We start from the raw sequence: 21,600 nt of genomic DNA, 5'->3' as shown, positions 1-21,600 counted from the left end.
AACTGAGGAAACAGACAACCAGCGATTTCTTCATTTGTTTTATTAAACAGTACAACTGAAGTTTGTAAGTGACAGGAAATGCAGTAAGAAAAATATATGACAAAAGGAAAGTTTTGAAAAAGAAAACATTGAACACAGAAAAATTGTTAATTTAAGCAAGCTCCTCTTCTCCCTCCTCCTCAAACTCTCCTTCCTCCTCAGCGGTGGCATCCTGGTACTGCTGGTACTCAGACACCAGGTCGTTCATGTTGCTCTCCGCCTCGGTGAACTCCATTTCATCCATGCCCTCTCCAGTGTACCAATGCAGGAAAGCCTTGCGCCTGAACATGGCAGTGAACTGCTCCGAAATTCGCTTAAACAGCTCCTGGATGGCCGTGCTGTTGCCGATGAAGGTGGCGGCCATCTTGAGGCCACGGGGTGGGATGTCACAGACAGCGGTCTTGACATTGTTGGGGATCCACTCGACAAAGTAGCTGCTGTTCTTGTTCTGAACATTGAGCATCTGTTCATCCACCTCCTTCATGGACATGCGGCCACGGAAGACAGCGGCGACAGTCAGGTAGCGGCCGTGACGCGGGTCGCAGGCAGCCATCATGTTCTTGGCATCAAACATCTGCTGGGTAAGCTCGGGGACAGTGAGGGCGCGGTACTGCTGGCTGCCTCGGCTGGTCAGCGGAGCAAAGCCAGGCATGAAGAAGTGCAGACGGGGGAACGGTACCATGTTGACCGCTAATTTACGAAGATCGGCATTCAACTGGCCGGGGAACCTCAAGCAGGTTGTGACACCACTCATGGTAGCGGAGACTAGGTGGTTGAGGTCGCCATAAGTGGGCGTTGTGAGTTTGAGCGTGCGGAAGCAGATGTCATACAGAGCTTCGTTATCGATGCAGTACGTCTCATCTGTGTTCTCCACCAGCTGGTGGACGGACAGTGTGGCGTTGTAGGGCTCCACCACTGTGTCCGAGACTTTGGGAGAGGGCACCACGCTAAAGGTGTTCATGATACGGTCCGGGTACTCCTCGCGAATTTTGCTGATGAGGAGGGTGCCCATGCCAGAACCGGTGCCACCACCCAGGGAGTGGGTGAGCTGGAAGCCCTGCAGACAGTCGCAGCTCTCTGCCTCTTTGCGAACCACATCCAAAACAGAGTCCACCAGCTCAGCTCCTTCGGTGTAGTGGCCCTTAGCCCAATTGTTTCCAGCACCACTCTGGCCTAAAATAAGAGTCTAGTTACAGCAAAGCCAGAGGAAACCAATATCTCAGACCGTAAATCATTTAAATCTATTCAAATTTTGTTCCCAGCTAGTGCTGGATAATACCCCCCCAGTTCAGAGGTCCTAGTTTGGGCCAACTTAATACACCCACCAAATACTGAAACTTACCAAAGACAAAGTTGTCTGGTCTGAAGATCTGACCAAATGGACCAGACCTCACGGAGTCCATTGTGCCAGGCTCCAAATCCACCAGCACGGCACGTGGAACGTATTTCCCACCTGAAAGACACAAATACAGAATTTCATGACAAATTAAACGAGTCTAACATAACCCATTGTTGTCAATGGATAAGAATTAGTAACAAAAGGCCTCATATCTGCTCACCCGAGGCTTCATTGTAATACACATTAATTCTGTCCAGCTGAAGGTCACTGTCGCCATGGTAACTGCCTGTAGGATCAATTCCATGCTCGTCACTAATGACTTCCCAGAACTGAAATAAAATGCATTCAGAAGGAACACGTAGTTATACTTCCACAAACGTAATCCACCCATTTTAAACGTAGGGCTCTGAAACTTGACCAACACCCACAATTGCGAGCACACTGTAAAAGTCAATAGATGGGATTAAAACCAAGCAGATATTCAATAGGCTTGAGCTTGCCGTTACTTGCGCGCCACACTTTTTAAAATGGAGTTTGCCAAGTCAACGGGGCCATTTTACACCACCGGGAGCTTAAGATACGGCGTACGAGTCGCATTACATCATGAAAATAGATTTGAGATTGCTCATTGACACAAAGAGATCCGAAACCCGACATCGTATGAAGACATGAGGGTATGCCCGTCATATTAGCGTTCCCGCACTTTTCCATGAGCTGAACCAGATATAACCGGCCACATTACGACACGAGTCACTCTAGCGAATCGGTTCGTTCGGACAGTTCGTTTCAAAGACCGACTCACCAATTCGTTCAGGTCATAAGCGTGGCAGTTTAAGATGTTTATTTTGCGGTCAAACACCTATTTCACTAAATAGAATTGACTAATCACTACGTCTCTTAAGGTTAATATGTAAAATATTGCGCTGTGTACTGCCAAAGCTCCCTGTAACAGTAGGGTGACGTCATGACGTTAAGCTAATCGGCTCAACCAAATAATTCAACAGAATCGTTTAAAAGAACAGATTCGTTTGCGAATCGGACATTACGCCGGTCAGGCGCGGCCAACACCCTAAAACTAACGCATTGTTTCTACATTAGGTCATAATAATTAGGTCGTTTTTTTTCCTACACAGCAATTTCTTCTAAAATAAAAAGCAAATTCCCATTCGATTCGTAGGGACGCAAAACAAGCCCTCGTTTTAAAACAAAACTTGTTGCTTATTTGAAATTTTGCAAGGAACATACTTATGACTTTGCAGATTAAACGCCCAAAACGTTAGGGAAAACACAAAAATGATACAATCTGTTGGAAACAAAATTTAAATTAAACAGCCGCGCGGATTGTCTTTCTTCCCCAAAAGCACTACTACAATTTAATGAATAACACACATTCAAAAAACAAATATTCAGTTCCTACCTTGGCACCAATTTGGTTACCGCACTGCCCAGCCTGTAAATGCACAATCTCCCTCATTTTGAATCGCTTGTTTGTTAGAAAACACAAAAGCAACTGAGACGGACCCCTCCACACTCAAAATCCTCGACAATGAGATCATGATTTGAAATGTGCTCCTATTTATTCAGTCTGGAGAAGTCGCCTACATTTCCGTCAATCTCATTGGCTGCTGTATGCTAGGCCCAGCGTTCTCATTGGCTGCTTGGTGTGCTCATCGTCGTGATTGGCGCTTCAAGATGCAGGCGTCACTACGCAGACTTTATGGCCATTGGTTTAACAGGCGGCTGTAACGGCTCTCGATATTCAAAACGGTAATCTAAAATAACAACTAAAAAAAATTGTCTTGTTTTCAGGGAGAAGATGCAGGGATATTTTCCCAAACTTATTTGCGTCGAGTGACCATTTAAAACTGAACTGCAGCCCCTCTCGCATGACTATTACAAAATGAGAACTCATAATGCAATAAAAAGGAATGTCAAATTTCTCTTTGATAAGTTTGAACTCATTTTTAAGTGGATGCACTTTGCAGTCTTCAGTATATCTCTGGACAAGGGACACATTCTTTTTTTATTTCTATACGATCTTTAATGTCTTTAAAAGCTGATATTGCATCAACACAAATTCTTAACAACAATGAACCTCAAGATGTGTTTTGTTTCTATGAACCCCTATTCTCTACCCCTGGTCTGGACCTTATAAAAATAATATGAAGTGTGCCAAGGTCACCGAGTCTGAATAGAAACTGTTTACCAAAATAATTATTTTCTGTTGCAGAGAGAAATGATAAAAAGACATGCATGACTGCCATGCAAGAGAATTAAAAAAAAAAAAAAAAAAAAAAACAACACAAAAAGGCAAAATATCCAGTCTGACAGAAATCAGTCTTCTCTCATCAAGTTTGGTGAACACATGTCGTTTCATTCTGTGTCAATGTTATTTCTTCTTTTTGTGTTAAGCAGCCGTCTTTCCTAAACAATTCTTCAGGTGTGTCTTTGTCCGCAGTCATAGACCGTCCTCTTTGTTCAGTCCTTTTTCAATATATCGTCTGTGGGTGAGGTTGACAGAAAGAAAAGAATCAGGTTACAACTCGACTAACAGAAATATAGTAAAACATCTTGTGCAACAAAGCCAGTGGATGCTGATAGAGCTTATTTTATATTGTGAGATAACATTTCCATCTGAAAAACAATGACCACATTTAAAATGCACTTAAGAAAATTGTTTATTCCAGGGTTTTTGCAGAAAGCGGCATTCTGAAACGTCATATAAAAAGGAGAATGCTAATGTCCTTACACCGTTTAAGGGATTAACATAAAGAGAAACACAACTGTGTTTCTCCTGGAGAACACTGCTTATTTGGCCATGCAAACTACAGCATTTTCCAGAGTGTGCATGTGCGTGAACAGACCAGATAACTAACGTTGTAGGATGTAGCCCTAAATCATATCAATAAGTCAACACAGTGAAATTCAACATTTCTGGGAGTACAGTGGGAAAAGGGAAAACAAAAACTAAAATATACCCATTTATACACAACCATTTTAAATATTGACTACTGTCCCTCACATTGGCCATATGTGCTCAAGTACACTGGGGGAATCCCAGAGTAAGCTGTAAGAGGGAAACCTCAATATTGCAGCGCAATTCAGCTACAGGTCCTGATAGAAAATAAAGGAAACAAACACTGCAACAACTCTGGACTATCTGGATATAAAGCGAAGCAACAGAGGATAAAGTCTTCCTCAGATCCCATGTTTGCTATTTACAGAAGCAATGCAAGGAAATTACGTCGCAATGGAGAAAGCTGCTTTCATAGTGCATGTAAACGGGAACGCCACTTTCCAGCCATAAACAGCTTTTTTGCAATAAACAGCTTTCTGGTGTCCATGTAAACGAGTTCAATTATTTTCCAATGCCCATCTCTATTTGGGTAGTTGACATATTACATGACACTGTAACAGTGAGGCACTTACAATGGAAGTGAATGGGGCCAGTCCATAAATGCTAAAATACACAGTTTCAAAAGGATAGCCACAAGACACAAATATTATACATGTTAACATGAGTTTAGTGTGATAAAAATCACTTACTAACCTTTTCTGTGTAGATACATACATTCAATATTGGATTGCATGGTTTTGTCATCATGGCAAAGTTTTAATATTGGATATAACCTTACACAGACAAGGTAAGTGATTTTATCAAACTAAAACCATTTTATCATGTATAATGTTTACATCTTTTGGCTATACTTTTGAAACAGTGAGTTTATTTTTTTATGTACTTTCATTGTTATTGCCTTACTGTAATTTCTGCCTTTTTTTTAAAAAAAAAAAAAAAAAAGAGGAGAGCAGTCAAAATTTGTGGAAATCAACATTATGCCACAAATTCTATTAACTGAGCTTAAGTTGTATTGAACCCGGAATATTTATTTAAATGTTCCTGGTGTGTTTGTGACAAATTAATTGTAAAAAGTACAATTATTCTATGCAGTTTCTCCATTATTGAGGTTTAGAAAAACTATGTGCATGATAATTATAAAAACAATTAGCAAAATGCAAATTTTAAATAGTTTTAAAAATTTAAATCGTATAGCATATATCAAAAGTATTTCATGTCAAACACCCATACTTTATTTTTACAAATCACAATTACCTTCTTGCATATTCATACAAGGCGTCTTTTCTCTCCTGTAGGGACATGTGTCTGTCTACTGGTGTTTTCTCAAAAGATTTGGCAGCTGGCTGTTAAATAAATACACGAGTATTAATGTGAATATTCTAACACACAAAATGCTTCACAGCTTTTAATTATAGGTAAATTCATTTGTGGTTGCAATACTAAAACTACTTTAATTGATAGATTCATTACAAAGAGCCATAACTAACAATTTGAAGAGCACCATTGGTAGCAACAAACATCCCATGCAAAGATAAGAAATTTTCATTGGGGGAAAAAAAAAAAAAAAAAAAGTTACATGTTATCTGGTGATATAAAATTGGACAAAGTTAATTTTGGCTCTGAAGATTCACTTGCTTCTGCATCTTTGAATGCAGTGATGAGAGGGGCACCTGTAGCTTTAGATCAGGTGAGGATGCTGTAGCAGATGGGGTGGAGGAAGCTGCTGGTTTGGCTGGACCTGATGCTGTGCCCACAGAAGCCTCCAAGTGGAACTGGTCATTGCGCTCCAGCAGGTTGGTTATGGTTGTATCAACACAGTTTGTTTGCACTGCACAGAGACAAAGGAAAGGGGTTATTTAACCGGAATCCATACTGGCTGAAACTGCACAGCTTAAACCAAAAGACATCTGCTTTGCATTAGTAAGTACTATACAGTGCATTCAAAAAGTATTCAGACCCCTTAATTTCACATATTGTTATGTTGCAGCCTTATGCCAAAATGTTTTAAATTATTGTATTTTCTTTCACATCAATTTACACTCCATACCCCGTAATGACAAAGCAACAAACAGATTTTTGATAACTTTGCAAATTTATAAAAAAAAAAAAAAAAAAAAAAAAAAAAAAAAAAATCACACTGACCTAAGTATTCAGACCCTTAACTCGGTACTTAAAACACCTTTGGCAGCGATTACAAACTGAAGTCTTTTTGAGTATGATGTGACAAGCTTTGTACACCTGGATTTGGGGATTTTCTGCCATTCTTCTCAGCAGATCCTCTCAAGCTCCGTCAGGTTGGATGGGGACCGTCGGTGGATAGCCATTTTCAGGTCTCTCCAGAGACGTTCGAATGGGTTCAAGTCCGGGATCTGGCTGGGCTACTCAAGGACATTAGGGAGTTGTCCCTAAGCCACTCTTGAGTAGTCTTGGCTGTATGCTTAGGGTCATTGTCCTGTTGGAAGGTGAACCTTCAGCCCAGTCTGAGGTCCTGAGAGCTCTGAACCAGGTTCTCATTAAGGATATCTCTGTATTTTGCTGTGTTCAGCTTTCCTTCAACCCTGACCAGTCTTCCAGTCCCTGCTGCTGAAAAACATCCCCATAGCATGATACTACCACCAATCTTCACTGTTGGGATAGTATTGTGAAGGTGATGAGCAGTGCTTGGTTTCCTCTAGACATGACACTTGGAATTGAGGCCAAACAGTTCAATCAGACCAGAGAATCTTGTTTCTCACAGTCTGAGACTTATAGGTGCTTTTTTGTGTCTTGCACTGAGAAGAGGCTTCCATCTGGCCACTCTGCCATAAAGCCCAGATTGATGGAGTGTTGCAGTGATGGTTGTCCTCCTGCAAGTTTCTCCTTCCTATCTCCACACATGATCTCTGGAGCTTGACCAGAGTGACCGTCAGGTTCTTAGTCACCTCTCTTACCAAGGCTCTTCTCACCCGATAGCTCAGTCTGACCAGGCGGCCAGCTCTAGGAAGAGTCCTGGTTGTTCCAAATTTCTTCTATTTAAGAATTATGGAGGCCACTGTGCTCTTGGGAACATTCAACACAGGCAAAACATTTTTTGTAGCTTTCGCCAGATCTGTACCTCAACACAATCCTGTCTCTGAGCTCTGCAGGCAGTTCCTTTGACCACATGGCTTGGTTTTTGTTCTGATATGCAATTTTAGCTGTAAGACCTTATATAGCCAGGTGTGTGCCTTTCCGAATCATGTCCAATCAATTGAATTTGCCACAGGTGGACTCCAATCTCAAAGATGATCCAGAGAAATGGGATGCACCTGAGCTAAATTTTAAGTGTCATAGCAAAGGGTCTGAATACTTATGTTAGTGTGATATTTCAGTTTTTTCTATTTAATAAATTTGCAAAGTTATCAAAAATCTGGAGACAGTTTTTAATTCTGTGCTTGTTGGCGAATGTACCATTAGCTGCCTATCAGGGTCAGAAATTAACCAGGGCAAAATGCCCCTGAAATGAATTTTTCTCTCTCTTTTTTTTTTTTTTATTTTTGTTTTTTTTATAAGACATCTGATGGATCCAAACACCAAAGGCTACTGTATTTTGTATTCTTTTTCTGCCCTGAAAGTGTATGGGCATCAGAGGTCCACCCCAAACTTGGCCGGATAGTCCCAAATCCCAGCTGCTACTCAGACATATGGTATAATAAGATAATTTAAATTGTTAGTCAAATTAAACAATTCTGATTTTATTTCTGCCAATACAAGTTTTCCACCATTTTGAATTTTCTGAAAAGCCTACTTTTCAAACTCCTCCGTTGTTTGTCCAATTCTCACAAAATTTGGTACTTATCATCTACAAACCCTTCTGACAAAAAGGTATCAAAGTAATTTTGATTCATCAAAGCACTTTGGAGTTACAAGCCAATTAAATATTTGGTCATGGCCCATATTTACACAGTCAAAACTTAACTAAATCTTGTAAATTCAACAAGAAGACATTTTGAAGACGCATGCCCAATTTCGTCAAATTCTGGCAAAGGGGGCGCAATAAAAAAAAAAAAAAACCATCAAAACTCTGTAACTATTTCATCAAGGAAGTTGCCATTTGGCATGGTCTCTTTATCGGTTTGCGTGCTGAAATATCCTTCAAATATCAACTGGACCAAAACAAGAATGGCCACCAGCAGCCAAACAAATTATAACAGCTAATAACTTAGTGTGGATGGCTTGTGGACATGAAACGTGGTATAAACAAGGTTTCTACAAGAAGCTGTATAATAAATTTTGTGAGAACTGGCCACAAGGTAGCGTTATAATAAGCCAATTCATGTTTTTGCTAATAAGTCTGGAACCCTAAGAGCTAAAAATAAAAAAAACTGAATTTCCTCTGAATCCTTCAGTGCCCCCAGATCAATGTGGATTTTCATTTCCATGAGAATATGTTTTGAAAAAAATAAAATATCAGAGGTAGAAAAGTTATTTGTTGACCTTGCCCCAGGCCATTTGTCTGATTTGCACACAATTTGGAATGTATCATCAAGAGATGCTCCTGACAAAAAGTAAATAAAAGAAAAGTGATGAATGTAATATTGTATAAGAAAGAACACAGAAAACTAAGTACACATGGACAGTGCAACATTCTAATTTCGCACATGCCAAATTTTTATTAATTTCCAATACTAGGCGGAGCTATACCTTAAGAGAATCCTAACTATAGAACAAAAAAGTTTAAATGTGACCCCAATGCAACTTTGTCCACAAGACCAATTCTTTCAAATGTGGTTATTTCGGTCATGTTTTTTTCATACGTGCATGGACCACATCAACGGCAGCTTGCTGCAATATTTAATTACTGTAATTATTCAGATGATTAATTTATTTTAATGAAGTAAATACATTTTTGACAAAAAGATAATGCACACTGTGTTTACATTTGTTATTAAAAATCCCTTCATAAAGGTTAAAAAAGCCCCTGAAAACCAACTCCAGGGGGCAAATATCATCCCTTAAAACTAATTTCTGCCATTGCTGCCTTTCAACGGTATCAAATTTCCCTGGAGTGAAACACAAGAATGTGACTGTTTAGCTTTTCTTCTGTAAAACACAAGGAAGATTTGAACAAATGAAGCAGGTCTGAATGAATATTTTTAGAGATTTCATGCCAAAGGATTATTTGTCTGGGATTAAGGTGGCTAGATACTGTATTGCATTTTGCAGAGCGTTCCTAGTGGTGACGTACACAAATCTCTGGTGATGACAGAGAGGGGGACATCAGGCAGCACTTCCTTCACCTGCTGCGCCATACGCACTACACGCGAGTCTTCAGCCCCTGTACTTGAGCCCAGGAAACTCTGTGCCACTGTACGAGGTCTGGCACCCAAATCTTGACAAAGATGAGAAAATATAGTTTCATAATTGTTTTGAACATTTTTCCTAAGGAGACAACTAGGACTGGGTAACAATAGAGCACATCCTCTCGTTAATATGCGCTCACTGACTGAACTGCCAGTAGTCTTAAAGAGAAAAGATTAAGCACATTTTCTACACATCAATGTAAATACTGGTAAATAGTACAAATTGTGCATGTAAACAATAAACGTAATATATATATATATATATATATATATATACACATACACACACACACACACACACACACACACACACACACACACACACAGTGAATCTGGAAAGTATTCACAGCACTTCACTTTTTCCACATTTTGTTATGTTACAGCCTTATTCCAAAATGGATTAAATTCATTATTTTCCTCAAAATTCTACAAACAATACCCCATAATGACAATGTGAAAGAAGTTTGTTTGAAATCTTTGCTAATTTATTAAAAATAAAAAACGAAAAAAAAAAATCACATGTACATAAGTATTCACAGCCTTTGCCATGACACTCAAAATTGAGCTCAGGTGCATCCTGTTTCCACTGATCATCCTTGAGATGTTTCTACAACTTGATTGGAGTCCACCTGTGGTAAATTCAGTTGATTGGACATGATTTGGAAAGGCACACACCTGTCTATATAAGGTCCCACAGTTAACAGTGCATGTCAGAGCACAAACCAAGCCATGAAGTCCAAGGAATTGTCTGTAAACCTCCGAGACAGGATTGTATCGAGGCACAGATCTGGGGAAGGGTACAGAAAAATTTCTGCAGCATTGAAGGTCCCAATGAGCACAGTGGCCTCCATCATCCGTAAATGGAAGAAGTTTGGAACCACCAGGACTCTTCCTAGAGCTGATCGCCTGGCCAAACCGAGCGATCGGGGGAGAAGGGCCTTAGTCAAGGAGGTGAACAAGAACCCGATGGTCACTCTGACAGAGCTCCAGCATTTCTCTGTGGAGAGAAGATAACCTTCCAGAAGAACAACCATCTCTGCAGCACTCCACCAATCAGGCCTTTATGGTAGAGTGGCCAGACGGAAGCCACTCCTCTGTAAAAGGCACATGACAGCCCGCCTGGAGTTTTCCAAAAGGCACCTGAAGGACTCTCAGACCATGAGAAACAAAGATTGAACTCTTTGGCCTGAATGACAAGCATCATGTCTGGAGGAAACCAGGCACTGCTCATCACCTGGCCAATAACATCCCTAGAGTGAAGCATGGTGGTGGCAGCATCATGCTGTGGGGATGTTTTTCAGCGGCAGGAACTGGGAGACTAGTCAGGATCGAGGGAAAGATGAATGCAGCAATGTACAGAGACATCCTTGATGAAAACCTGCTCCAGAGCACTCTGGACCTCAGACTGGGGCCAAGGTTCATCTTCCAACAGGACAATGACCCTAAGCACACAGCCAAGATAACAAAGAAGTGGCTACGGGACAACTCTGTGAATGTCCTTGAGTGGCCCAGCCAGAGCCCAGAATTGAACCCGATTGAACATCTCTGGAGGGATCTGACAATGGCTGTGCACAGACGCTCCCCATCCAACCTGATGGAGCTTGAGAGGTCCTGCAAAGAAGAATGGGAGAAACTGCCCAAAAATAGGTGTGCCAAGCTTGTAGCATCATACTCAAGAAGACTTGAGGCTGTAATTGGTGCCAAAGGTGCTTCAACAAGGTATTGAGCAAAGGCTGTGAATACTTATGTACATGTGTTTTTTTTTTTGTTGTTTTGTTTTTTATAAATTTGCAAAGATTTCAAACAAACTTCTTTCACGTTGTCATTATGGGGTATTGATTGTAGAATTTTGAGGAAAAGAATGAATTTAATCCACTTTGGAATAAGGCTGTAACATAAAATGTGGAAAAAGTGAAGCGCTGTGAATACTTTCCAGATGCACTATATATATATATATATATATATATATTGAAGTCAGAAGTTTACATATACTTAGGTTGAGCTCATTAATACTCATTTTTTAACCACTCCACAGATTCCATATTAGCAAACTACAGTTTTGGCAAGACGTTTAGGACATCTACTTTGTGCATGACACAACTAATTTTTCCAACAATTGTTTATAGACAGATTGTTTCACTTTTAATTGACTATATTACAATTCCAGTGGGTCAGAAATTTACATACACTAAGTTAACTGTGCCTTTAAGCAGCTTGGAAAATTCCAGAAAATGATGTCAAGCCTTTAGGCAATTAGCTTCTGACAGGCTAATTGTCTAATTGGAGTCAATACCAGTACCTGTGGATTTATTTTAAGGCCTACCTTCAAACTCAGTGCCTCTTTGCTTGACATTATGGGAAAATCAAAAGAAATCAGCCATCAAATTGTTTGGAACTCCACAAGTCTGGTTCATCCTTGGGAGCAATTTCCAAACGCTTGAAGGTACCACGTTCATCTGTACAAACAGTAGTACGCAAGTATAAACACCATGGGACGCATGCAGCCATCATACCGCTCAGGAAGGAGACGCATTCTGTCTCCTAGAAATGAACGTAGTTTGGTACGAAAAGTGTAAATCAATCCCAGAACAACAGCAAAGGACCTTGTGAAGATGCTGGAGGAAACAGTATCTATATAAGTATAAGTAAGATATAAGTAAGATATAAGTATATAAGTAAGATATAAGTATAAGTATAAGTAAGATATAAGTATCTATATCCACAGTAAAATGAGTCCTATATCGACATGACCTGAAAGGCTGCTCAGCAAGGAAGAAGCCACTGCTCCAAAACCGCCATAAAAAAGCCAGACTACAGTTTGCAAGTGCACATGGGGATCTTACTTTTTGGAGAAATGTCCTCTGGTCTGATTAAACAAAAATTGAACTGTTTGGCAATAATGACCATCGTTTTGTTTGGAGGAAAAAGGGTGAGGCTTGCAAGCCGAAGAACACCATCCCAACCGTGAAGCATGGGGGTGGCAGCATCATGTTGTGGGGGTGCTTTGCTGCAGGAGGGACTGGTGCACTTCACAAAATAGATGGCATCACGAGGAAGGAAAATTATGTAGATATATTGAAGCAACATCTCAAGACATCAGCCAGGAAGTTAAAGCTCGGTCGCAAATGGGTCTTCCAAATGGACAATAACCCCAAACATACCTCCAAAGTTGTGGCAAAATGGCTTAAGGACAACAAAGTCAAGGTATTGGAGTGGCCATCACAAAGCCCTGACCTCAATCCGATTTTGTGGGATTGAGTGGGCAGAGCTGAAAAAGCATGTGTGAGCAAAGAGGCCTACAAACCTGACTCAGTTACACCAATTCTGTCTGGAGGAATGGGCCAAAATTCCAGCAACTTATTGTGAGAAGCTTGTGGAAGGCTACCCAAAACGTTTGACCCAAGTTAAACAATTTAAAGGCAATGCTACCAAATACTAACAAAGTGTATGTAAACTTCGGACCCACTGGGAATTTGTAGAAAAAAATAAAAGCTGAAATAAATCACTCTCTATTTTTCTAACATTTCACATTCTTAAAATAGTGATCCTAACTGACCTAAGACAGGGAATGTTTTCTACGATTAAATGTTAGGAATTGTGAAAAAGTTTTAATGTATTTAGCTAAGATGTTTGTAAACTTCTGACTTCAGCTGTATATATATCAGCCACAATATTAAAACCACCTGCCTAATATTATGTAGGTCCCTCTCGTGCCGCCAAAACAGCACCAAACCGCATCTCAGAAAAGCATTCTGAGATGCTATTCTTCTCACCACAATTGTAAAGAGCAGTTATATGAGTTACCGTAGACTTTGTCAGTTTGAACCAGTCTGGCCATTCTCTGATGAGCTCTCTCAACAACAAGGCGTTTCCATCTGCAGAACTGCCACTCACTGGATGATTTTGGCACCATTTTGAGTAAATTCTAGAGACTGTTGTGCGTGAAAATCCCAGGAGATCAGCAGTTACAGAAATACTCAAACCAGCCTATCTGGCACCAACAATCATGCCACGCTCCAAATCACTGAGATCAGATTTTTTCCCCATTCTGATGGTTGATGTGAACATTAACTGAAGGTCCTGACCCGTATCTGCATGATTTTATGCACTGCTCTGCTGCCACACGATTGGCTGATTAGATAATTGCATGGATGATTGTTGGTGCCAGATAGGCTGGTTTGAGTATTTCTGTAACTGCTGATCTCCTGGGATTTTCACACACAACAGTCTTTAGAATTTACTCAGAATGGTGCTAAAAACAAAAAAACATCCAGTGAGTGGCAGTTCTGTGGACGGAAATGCCTTGTTGATGAGAGAAGTCAACAGAGAATGGCCAGACCGGTTCAAACTGACAAAGTCTACGGTAACTCAGATAACCACTCTGTACAACTGTGGTGAGAAGAACAGCATCTCTGAACGCTATTTCGAGATGCGGGTTGGCGCTATTTTGGCAGCACGAGGGGGACCTACACAATATTAGGCAGGTGGTTTTAATGTTGCGGCTGATCAGTGAGTGAGTGTGTGTGTGTGTGTGTGTGTGTGTGTGTGTGTGTGTGTGTGTGTGTATATATATATATATATATATATATATATATATACTATACATACACACATACACACACACAAAATTTCAAGACATTTATTGCTGGAATACACAGATTTGTAAATTTTTAAAAAGCTAAAATGTGACCAATATGATGAAAAACTAACGATCAAATCTAATTAGTAAAATTTATATTTTCCAGTTGTATTTTGAGCTGAGAGAGATTTTTTTCATACGAAAGCAAAATGGACACAATAACCGAAATATACCCATATGAATTGATATCGAATCAAAATCAAAATGTAATCGAGAGCTTGTGAATCGGAATCGAATCGGGAAATCTGTATCAATACCCAGGCCTAGAGACATCGGCAGAGAGACAACACATTTTTTAATATTTACATTATGATTTCATTTCTCACCATAAAATCCGTGCTTACTTGAGTGTGCAGTCTGAGGGACAGTGTGTCTATTTCTTTTGATGTGTTCTGCTTTATCTGCTTTAGTGATCTGTGTGGAGATCACACCCAGCTCAGTCGCCAGAAGCTGACAGAGGGAAACAATGGACATTACATCAAACAATCCAGCAAAACAATTCCGAAAGCTTTGGACAAGAAGTTTCAATACATCTGAAGGTTTTGTAGATGAAAAGGCATGTCAGCAGACAATGAAATAAATTATCGTTCCTGAAATTTGTTTGAACGTGTTTTTTATTTTGTTTTTTGAGGTAATCACTACAGTTCGACATGCAATATTGCAAAAAAGTGTTTCACATCATTTAATTCCACGGCAATTAATAACACAAAATATAAGAGTTTCACCTCCTGGACTTTGCTGGCAAATTCTTGATGAGTTTCACCATCTTCTCTAGATATCGGAGGAAGCCATCTGGTTTAGAAAAGAGTAGAGAAAGAAGTATTTCAAAGAAACTACATCTTACATTGTTGTATAGGGACAAACTTTGCGACACTGAACAAAAGCTGGGATATTTCTTAAAAGATTTAAAAGACGGATTGAATACAGGGTGCTTCTTAATTTCCTTTATTCGCTCAATATATATATATATATATATATGAAACAGAAAACACCTATATAATAATACATAAAACAAACTATTTGTAAGGGTTTTTGATTTTGTTAACAATAGCGAAAATGACAAGACTAAAAAGATGCATAATGACGATAATCAAATGGTTTTAATTAAAACATGCTGTTAATGACAAAAAATTATAATATTGTAACTTTTTATTTATATATCTATTTTAAAGAACGACAAATCTATAAAATAACCCAGTCATAGTATGTTGGTGACTTCACGGAGAGTACGCGCAGATGACGAAATTTGCATCATGCATACTTTGCGTGTTCTGATCAGCAGACAACCGAAGTATACTTTGGCCTTTAACGCAATATCCTAAACTTCACACAAAAGCAAAGGAAGCCATTAAGACCATTAAGATTATTTTTTCATTGATTTGTTTTTCATTGTGACATTATTTTCATGACAATTATCCACATTTTCCCTACAAATTTTCATTACTGTAATATATCAGGACATTTTACTTTTGGGTTTGTTTGTATTTTACATGACTCTCAAAGATGAATTTCATTAGATTCTCATTTATGTAATAAATTTATATTTTTTAAATCAGCATGCAGTACAAAAATGTCAAATACAGCCATAATGTACAAATACTTTTACATGACAATTTAAATAATATATATATATTTTTTTCACATTACAGTAATGAGAATGTCATAAGAAAAAATAAAATAAATTATATTATATTATATATAAATAAAATGGTCCAACAATAGGCTTCATTTTCTTATTGCGTTTCTTATTTCTTTCCTTAATTTTTTTTTTAATGATGAAATATGAGCAGGACATGTTCTTGACAGATTCACCGAAATGCACAAATGTGACATTTAAAAACCCCAAAGAACTACTGTTGTATACTGACTGTGAAGAAGTTGATTTTAATTCAGAACTTACTTTTAATTACTTGAACCAACTCGTTTAACTGATATTCATTATATTCATTACATTCCATTATTTCGGAAGCTCAGGTTTTTAGGACAATTTTCTGATGTTGTTATATCTTACATATTAAACATAAATCTTGAATATATTTGATATGTTTAAATGATTGTAAGTAGCCTATGCATTTGTCAAAATACTTAAATCTTTGGTTGAAGTTTGGTCTGTTATGTTTGTTAGCCTAAATCTTTGCACATTTTTGTCAACTAATTTTTTTTTGTTATTTGTCAAGTAAAATTATATGCCATTTTAGTCAGAGTAAAACTGGCAATGACATGAGATATTGAATAAATTTAAAGAAAGTTCTCATAAAAAGACAAGAATTATGACTAAAATAAAAAAATTATAAAAGTGCAATCTGTAACATTAGGCAAGTACATGCAAATATTCTGAACTAAAACTTACAGGTCCATTCTGGACTTACAGAAGGGTTAATCCATTTGAAGTGGTCCAACATATGTTGCTTGAACATTTTTAATGTTCCTATTTTTTTTTAATTTTGATTACTCTATGTATTTGAATTGCAAAACCACCATTTTTTAATTTAATTTTTATTTTACTTGGTTTAGTCATGGCGGCCATCTTTGTGTCATGGCGCACAACAAATTTTGGTTTACGGAAACCTCAATATCTCAGCTCATGATGGTCCTAGCTCCTTGCAACAAAAACTGATCTCTAGAGCACCATTACAAGGTACATGTACTGTACATATCTAAACATTTTTCACATTCTTGTTCCTGAGACTTAGAACTTCAGTCCTAATGTAATGATCAAGATCGCTGAAAGTTCCACATTTAGGGTCAATTTATAATGGGAAGGGTTCAAGTCTCAGTCCTAAATTTTTTTAGGGGGTACCTAGGTAAGTATAGTGTGCATACAGAGCATTTCATGTTTTAGACTTCTCTTATTTTTTTTTTTTTTTATGGAGCGAGACAGATAATTTCATTTTTGTTTGGATTATCTCTGGTGAGGGACCAGACAGGAACCTGAAATTTTCACAGATATAAATCCTCTATGGTAGCATTTTTCTGTAAAAAAAAAAAAAAAAAAAAAAAGTTGATTTTGAGATTCCACTGGTTACAGAGCTAGGGCTAGTAGAAATATGTGGAAGAGCCTACGTTATTCATGTGTTTTGAGAAATGAACAGATGTAATATACGCATAACAAATAAAAAAAAAGGAACAGTATTTTACAGTAATTATGCTTATGATTGACACACCACAATTTCAATCTACATGTTTGATTAGAAGCTGTGAGATTTCCTCACTCAGTCACTTGTAAATGTTGTGGGAGCATCCGGTGGCAGCAGTCAACTCGGAAGGTGTCAGTTTTCTGAGAACATTGTTCATGGGAACCCACACATTGTCCTCAGCAGATATCTTGAATGATGTTCTTGGTCCAGGAGGGTGGAAGAATTTTACAAAAACGTCACAGTTTTCATCGCTGATGTTCTCAACCAAGCCTAATAATAATAATAACTCCTTACATTTATATAGCGCATTTCTAGGCACTCAAAGCGCTTTACACAGTATAGGGGGAATCTCCTCAACCACCACCAGTGTGCAGCATCCACCTGGATAATGCAAAGGCATCCATAGTGTGCCAAAACGACCACCACACACCAGCTATTGGTGGAGAGGAAAGTAGAGTGATGTAGCCAATTCAGGGATGGAGATTATTAGGAGGCCATGATAGATAAGGGTCAATGGGGGGAATTTTGGCCAGGGTTATACCCCTACTCTTTACAAGAAGTGCCCTGGGATTTTTAATGACCACAGAGAGTCAGGACCTCGGTTTAACGTCTCTTCCGAAAGACGGTGCTTTTTTACAGTCTAGTGTCCCCATCACTATACTGGGGTATTAGGACTAGAGGTCGACTGATATATCAGTTTTGCCAATTAATCGGCACCAATAACAGATTTCTGGAACTATCAGTTATCTGCAAAAATCCACACTGATAGTTTTTCCCCGTTGCATCCGGTGCTGGAGCGGTTGGGAAGGGTCCGCTGTCATTATACAGTATGAGAGCTGCCTCTAGAGGTGAAATAAAAACTTCACTTCACTGATGCCTCGTGGTGTTTGACACGTGAGATTATACTCTGCATGGAGCGGAACACTTCAGATGCGGATTTAAAACATCAACAACGAAAAGATATGTATACAGTACACGTTGTCATATCATTATAAAGTAATTCATCTGTTGACTAGATGCTGCATTAGTAGAGAACAGCAGTATGTTTGCTGCAAGGCTGAGAGGATGCTAACCTAAAGCTAACCTCAAGCGGTTAGAACAATGTGACAAAAATACACGCAAGTCTGACCCAAATGTTTAAATGTCACGATTGTTACCATCTATTTGCATTAGTTTATATCCAGCTGGTCACGTTTATGCATTCATTAGCCAGCTAAGTTGCATATTTAAAGCTAGTGACGTGAGAAAGCAAATTAATATCTTCGTGCAGCCGAGAGAAACGTATAAACAAATCAGAAACGCATCCGATTTCAATTAAAAAAAATTATCCTCACTGTAATACGATGACTTCAGATTGATCACATTCTTGTGTTAAAAAAGGCTAGACACAGCACAACAAATGCAGTTTAACAGAAAGCAAGCGTCTCAATATGCTTTTAAAGTTCTTTTTAATTAGACACATTATCTAACAAACAGCGTTCCTGCACGAGATGCTGAATAAACAAAAACAAAGGGAAACAAAGACGTTCGTCTAGCACGCATTTCCATAGAAAGACAAATGGACGGTTGCAAAAGCGTTTGGTGTGAACAGCCCCTTACAGTTGGTGAAGGTCTTTGGCCATTGCGTCTTGCTCTCTTATAAGCATTTCTCAGATTAAGCAATGAGTTGTTTAAATGCTTTGTCAGGAAAGATGTTCAACTTGGAAATGTTTGTCTCGCAATCCTTGCATTCGGTTCCAATCTGTTGAGTTCCGTCTGTATGAACAGCCCCTGACCTGGGCCCATGGTCTGAGCCGATTCACCACCGACTTCAGCCGAATACCACTGCTATCTGGGAATGTGGCTACTCCATATACAACTGTACTGAATAAAAAACAATGTGGTATTTTGCTGTTATTATGAAGCTCGAGTCTGGAGTAGTAGGGATCAGTGCAAGTGTAACACCATGTGAACTGTTTATTGAAGCGTTTTCCCCCCTCATTTTACTTTGACTTAACATTTGAGAATATTGGCTGACTAAAATGTATTTATTTATTTTATGCACATCAGTCAGGATAGGAATGTTCTATGCAATAATATAATGGTGCTGAATGGTTTATGTATTTATTGCACCCTCTTGTGGACTAAGGAAACAACGTCAATTTAAAAACCAGCTGACTTTAAAATTGGAATATGAGTTCATATTTATTAATATTTATATATATTATTTCATTTTAAAAAGTACAATACATTTTCACAGTTCAATCAGTACTCTTTATGTTTGTAATAAAGTTCAGCACTATTTTACTTTGGGTGTTATTTTTTCATTCAGTATCAGTTTTAAAAACTATCGGTTGATTAATCTGTTATCAGCAAGTACAGCCCAACTTAGTTATCGGTATCGGAAAAATCCACTATCAGTCGACCTCTAATTAGGACCCACACAGACTGCAGGGTAAGCACCCCCTGCTGGCCTCTCTAATACCACCACTGGTCATTATTCCGTAGGATCAGGGGGACAGATTTCATCACTACATGTTCCTCAAACTCTTGTGACGCAGATGTAAAGAAGCACCTGGTAATACTTTCTGATCCTGCCATTTTGAGGTCCTAGCTCTGTAACCAGTGGAATCTCAAACAAAACTTTTTTACAGCAGAATGCTACCACAGAGGACTTATATCTGTGATTTCAGGTTACTATCTGGTCCCCCAGCAGAGATAATCAACCTAAAAGTGAGGGGAAATGTTACAAAATTTCACCCATTCTCACACCCATAAAAAATTAAATAAGAGAAGTTTAAAACCGGAAATGTTCTGCACGCACACTATACTTACCTAGGTACCCCCTAAAAAAATTTAGGACTGAGACTTGAACCCTTCCAATTATAAATTGACCCTAAATGTGGAACTTTCAGCGATCTTGATCATTACATTAGGACTGAAGTTCTAAGTCTCAGGAACAAGAATGTGAAAAATGTTTAGATATGTACAGTACATGTACCTTGTAATGGTGCTCTAGAGATCAGTTTTGTTGCAAGGAGCTAGAACCATCCTGACCTGAGATATGGAGGTTTCTGTAAACATCTGTATAACCAAAATTTTACGTGCACAATGACACAAAGATGGCCGCCATGACTAAACCAAGTAAAATAAAATAAAAAAACTGGTGGTTTTGCAATTTAAATACATAGAGATAATCACTCAATTTTTTTTTAAATAGGAACATTAAAAATGGTCACGCAACCAACTTTACATTTATTGGGCCACTTCAGATGGACTGACCCAGAAGTCGCTCTTGTAACTTAGGTACATATGATGCTATAGAATACTAAGAAGCTTCCTAAGTGTCGTATTACCAGTCCTGGCCTGTCGATAGCAGCAATAGCAGATTGTACATTTAAAAAAGGAGAGACTGTAATATGTAGTACCTTACATGGTACACTGTGAATGGTACAAAAAAGGCCCACAACAGTTCTGCCAGCCATGAAGACTCTGGTGTATTCTGAAAAGAAAAGAGAAATACCTTATATATCTTGTTCTTCATGTTTACTAGAACACAATATATTTATATTGAAGCTAACATGAAAGTTACATGTTATACTATTGTCTATGACAATTACTTTTTTAAGTCATTTGCTAATGCTAATGGGAGCACGGCATCAGAAAAGATTGAAGTATCAGTAAAGTATTAAAAGGGGGCATATAATTAAAAACAGGATTTGTCTTGATCTTTTGAATTCAGTTTAGAGATGAACTATGTAGACGTACTCTAACTTTGACAACGCAAAGCTCTCTCCCCAGTCTGCAAGACCGTTTATGAAAACTAGAGTGGCCAAAATGATGTCTTAAATGCTACCTGCAGAGACAGCTCACTAGAATGTATAAGTAGACTCCAGGTAAAAAAATTAAATAAAACGCTATGAAAGTGTGGAATGTTGCCCCTTTAGCTACACCAAGAAAAGAATGCTAAAGTTGAATGTCAGTGTGAGTCCTGTCAATACAACAATGTGCTCACTATACTTTATTCTAGCTGGGGGAATGGATCATATACACTTCAAGTCAGAAGTTTACATACACTTAGGTTGAAGTCATTAAAACTCATTTTTTAACCACTCCACAGATTTCATAATAGCAAACTACAGTTTTGGCAAGTCATTTAGGACATCTGCTTTGTGCATGACACAAGTAATTAATATAAATAATTGTTTACAGACAGATTGTTTCACTTTTAATTGACTATCACAACTCCAGTGGGTCAGTTTACATACACTAAGTTAACTGTGCCTTTA

The 21,600-nt window shown here is 38.5% G+C and overlaps 2 protein-coding genes across 6 annotated transcripts in view; both read right to left on the bottom strand.

Annotated features, from left to right (window-relative positions):
- Nucleotides 1-23: 23 nt before the first annotated feature.
- On the bottom strand, nt 24-2,931 carry LOC127418340 (tubulin beta-4B chain-like). Its single transcript, XM_051658918.1, has 4 exons — nt 2,796-2,931; nt 1,599-1,707; nt 1,382-1,492; nt 24-1,212 (listed from the first exon to the last, which is right to left on the bottom strand). Exons 1-4 carry the CDS (start codon nt 2,850-2,852, stop codon nt 152-154), a joined length of 1,338 nt encoding a protein of 445 aa, XP_051514878.1. The 5' UTR covers nt 2,853-2,931; the 3' UTR covers nt 24-151.
- Nucleotides 2,932-3,421: 490 nt separating this feature from the next.
- Nucleotides 3,422-21,600, bottom strand: part of LOC127418341 (lipid droplet-regulating VLDL assembly factor AUP1-like) — a 32,011-nt gene continuing 13,832 nt past the window's right edge. Inside the window, exons 6-12 of one of the 5 annotated variants that reach the window (XR_007893412.1) lie at nt 20,740-20,813; nt 14,921-14,987; nt 14,522-14,645; nt 9,442-9,585; nt 5,867-6,063; nt 5,490-5,574; nt 3,422-3,879 (exon numbers count right to left, since the gene is read on the bottom strand). Coding sequence is in view for 4 of the 5 variants with exons in the window: in XM_051658919.1 (XP_051514879.1) it covers nt 3,837-3,879; nt 5,490-5,578; nt 5,906-6,063; nt 9,442-9,585; nt 14,522-14,645; nt 14,921-14,987; nt 20,740-20,813 (699 nt within the window). In the remaining variant the exon portion in view is untranslated. Of the gene's footprint in view, nt 3,880-5,489; nt 5,579-5,866; nt 6,064-9,441; nt 9,586-14,521; nt 14,646-14,920; nt 14,988-20,739; nt 20,814-21,600 lie in introns of all 5 variants that reach the window. The other 4 variants (XM_051658919.1, XM_051658920.1, XM_051658921.1 and 1 more) reach the window with 4 other exon arrangements.

Source organism: Myxocyprinus asiaticus, chromosome 27, assembly GCF_019703515.2.
Source record: "Myxocyprinus asiaticus isolate MX2 ecotype Aquarium Trade chromosome 27, UBuf_Myxa_2, whole genome shotgun sequence".
NCBI classification, from domain to species: Eukaryota; Metazoa; Chordata; class Actinopteri; order Cypriniformes; family Catostomidae; genus Myxocyprinus; species Myxocyprinus asiaticus.
Note: the sequence above shows the minus strand (reverse complement) of the source record. Positions and strands in the feature narration are given on the sequence as shown.

Excerpts from the sequence above, each read along its gene's own strand:
- LOC127418340 (XM_051658918.1), bottom strand. The coding sequence starts at position 2,852 with ATGAGGGAGATTGTGCATTTACAGGCTGGGCAGTGCGGTAACCAAATT. Across the intron at positions 1,493-1,598 it reads GTATTACAATGAAGCCTCGG|GTGGGAAATACGTTCCACGT; the intron begins GTGAGCAGATAT and ends TGTGTCTTTCAG. Across the intron at positions 1,213-1,381 it reads ACCAGACAACTTTGTCTTTG|GCCAGAGTGGTGCTGGAAAC; the intron begins GTAAGTTTCAGT and ends CTCTTATTTTAG.